General features: G+C 32.4%; 1 protein-coding gene across 1 annotated transcript in view; it reads right to left on the bottom strand.

Moving 5' to 3' along the window:
• mrap2b (melanocortin 2 receptor accessory protein 2b) overlaps window positions 1-2,864 on the bottom strand; it is a 4,826-nt gene extending 1,962 nt beyond the window's left edge. Inside the window, exons 1-2 of the mRNA XM_016476871.1 lie at window positions 2,647-2,864; window positions 245-344 (exon numbers count right to left, since the gene is read on the bottom strand). Coding sequence (XP_016332357.1) covers window positions 245-344; window positions 2,647-2,755 — 209 coding nt within the window. The 5' untranslated portion in view covers window positions 2,756-2,864. The remainder of the gene's footprint in view (window positions 1-244; window positions 345-2,646) is intronic.
• Between the last annotated feature and the right edge of the window lie 114 nt (window positions 2,865-2,978).

Raw genomic sequence — 2,978 nt, 5'->3', positions numbered from 1 at the left:
TATATATATATTTTTTTTTTTTACATTTGTAAACATTTTTTATGTATCTCTTCCAGGTCAAAACTGACATGAATGCGTTATGAGGGTTAAAGTTTCATATTAAAGTTTCAGAAAAGATCAGAACAACGTTGTGGAAGTCAAAAAGTCAGAGATCTGAATATAAACTCACATTTATCATCAAAATCCTAAAAAAATCAAATGCTATCCACATATATTTAATAATGTGTGTGGGTGTTTTACTCACTCTGGATGCGGAGCTCCTGTTTTGGTCAGCAGCGTCAAAACAAAGAACATGAAGATGACAAACACGGCCAGTCCGACCCAGAAACCAATCACAATAGAGTCTGACGAAAAAAAAAGCAGCATTTAGAACACACACACACTCACACTCATTTGTTAGTTGAAAGAAAATAAACATCAACTAAAATAAAATATTTAAAAATTACTTTTACTTCAGCTAAAGAAAAAAATTCTAATTTTCATTTAAAAAACCCTAAAAACTCTATAGACATATTAAAAAAAAAAAAAAAAAAACTAATTGAATGACAAAAAACAACAACAACAACAACAGAAACACAAGATTAAATTGTTCATTTAACATTTACATTCATTTACATTTTCTAATTTTTACAAGGTTATATGGTTGTATGGAATCATTCAAAATTAATCAAACAATTTTTTTATATTTAATAAATGGGAAATATCAGTAACTACATACCAAAACGTGATCCCCAACTAACTTTCTGAGTGACTTTCTGATTTATGCCATTTTGGCATAAATGTTCATTTTAATTACAATTTATATTTTTAATTTACATTAAAAAAAAATGTATGTAAAGCTTTTTATATTAATAAATGCAATGTGCTAATATTTCTATTAAAATATCACAAAATATATTTTCAGATTAAAAAAAATATATATTTTTTATATACACTGTAATAAGCAGGTTTTCGAAGCTGTGAATAAAACAAAGGCAATTCGAGTATGTTTTACAAGAAAATCCTATTTCAGATTCTTCTAATTCAAAATTTAATGTTTAACCCAACCTGTTCATTTTTGTTATTGTTTGTTAAATTTACTCGCAATTTTTGAGTGTAAAAATGGTTTTTACACCAATTTGTTTTTCAGTGTAGTAGAAACTTAAATCATTTTTAAATCTATATTTTTTCCATGTCTGATATATGATTTAGGTGAACAGCACATTATGACTAATTAAATCAGGACTCATTTGCGGTAATATATGCAGCAGCTGAAGTGTTTCTGCTCATTTGAATATGTGATTACAGACTCACTGTGAACTCATCAAGACTCTGTTTCTATGGAGGCGCATGTGATAACAATAACAAATCTGAACAAAAGCAGCATGTAGTGTGTTATTAAGCGTGTGTGTGTGTGTGTGTGTGTGCATGTGAATTATGGACAGTCTGTGAGTTTGGCATAATAACTGCTCCAGTATTGTGTGGGATTTTATTTATAGTCCCAAAGACTCACACTCTCTGACTGATGAGATCTCTTTAATATCTCATAATGCTTTCAAAATCAACACTGTTTTCACATTATTTTATAAAACAGTCAGAACTTTCAACCATATTTTATCTGATCGGCAACTTCTCGTTTAAAGAGTTAAAAGTGAAAAAGAGTTTTGAATGTTACCATATTAATACTGCATTTACACCTTTTTTATATATTGAAAATTTAGATTTTTTGTTGAATCTCAAATTACACATGAACCACACCAAAAAATATATTATGCAAAATATAGAATTTTTTTCAATATTGATGAGACATTTAATTTAAAATGTATCATTGTATGAAATTTAAAATAACATATAATCTGAGAATTACCAGTGGAATGAATGGAAAATAATTAAATTCCTTTGAATAGCTTATAATCAGTCCAAACTTATCAAACCTTCATATTTATTATACTACATATATATGTTGCATAAACTTTCACTTTCAGATGAAAAAATGATCCGTTTTTCATCTCAATAGATGTACATATTCATGTTCATCAACAAAATTTAGTCCAAAAATGTGTGAGATATAAGCTGAATAGATTTCACAAACGTTTTTGAAACTTATATAACTCCATAGATCATTTAACAGAAAGCATTTTTGACAATTTTGGTGCTCCATACACACCCGGGTCAAAAATGACCCAAACATTTTAAATGATTAAATCTCTTTAAACATAATTTAAAAACTGAAAAAAGTAGTGTATTTTGAGGCTCTTAAAGTGTTTACAAAATTTTGTTCTCTTACTAAAAACTATGCTAACACATACTCTCACACTCACACACTATCACACACTCACTCACACTCACACTCACTCTCACGCTCACTCCCACGCACACTCACACTCTCACACTCACTCCCACGCACACTCACGCATACTCTCACACTCACTCCCACGCACACTCACACACACTCACTCACTCTCACACACTCACACACTCTCTCACACTCTCTGAGACTCACACTCACTCACACACTCACACACTCACTCACACTCACACACTCTCACTCTCTCACACTCACACTCTCACTCACACGCACAGACACTCACACTCTCTTACACTCTCTCTCACACACACACACACACACACACACACACAGTCTGTCTGAACAGTGAACATACTCACATCTGTTGGCTCTCAGTCCCTCGAAGGACACGGGCTCCTCGTCATCATAATACTCATAATGCCATTCATAATCGCCGCCAGACTGACTCTGGTTTGAATATTCACTCATGTTTCAGCTGAGTATTTCACGAGTTCATACGCATCAAATCACGCTAAACACATCATTAGACCGAGACTCTGTTGAGAATGAAGTTGACGAGCAGCCTGCAGCATCTTCATTGCATGCGCACGCTTTGTGTCTCTCTTTCTGTTCATACAACACATAATTCATGAAATCACAAACACCCACCTTCAGAGGAGAGAGAGAGAGAGAGAGAGAGAGTGAGGGTCAA

This window comes from Sinocyclocheilus anshuiensis, unplaced genomic scaffold, assembly GCF_001515605.1.
Source record: "Sinocyclocheilus anshuiensis isolate Anshui unplaced genomic scaffold, SAMN03320099.WGS_v1.1 scaffold1422, whole genome shotgun sequence".
NCBI lineage: Eukaryota > Metazoa > Chordata > Actinopteri > Cypriniformes > Cyprinidae > Sinocyclocheilus > Sinocyclocheilus anshuiensis.
This window is presented reverse-complemented; position numbering and strand designations above follow the sequence as displayed.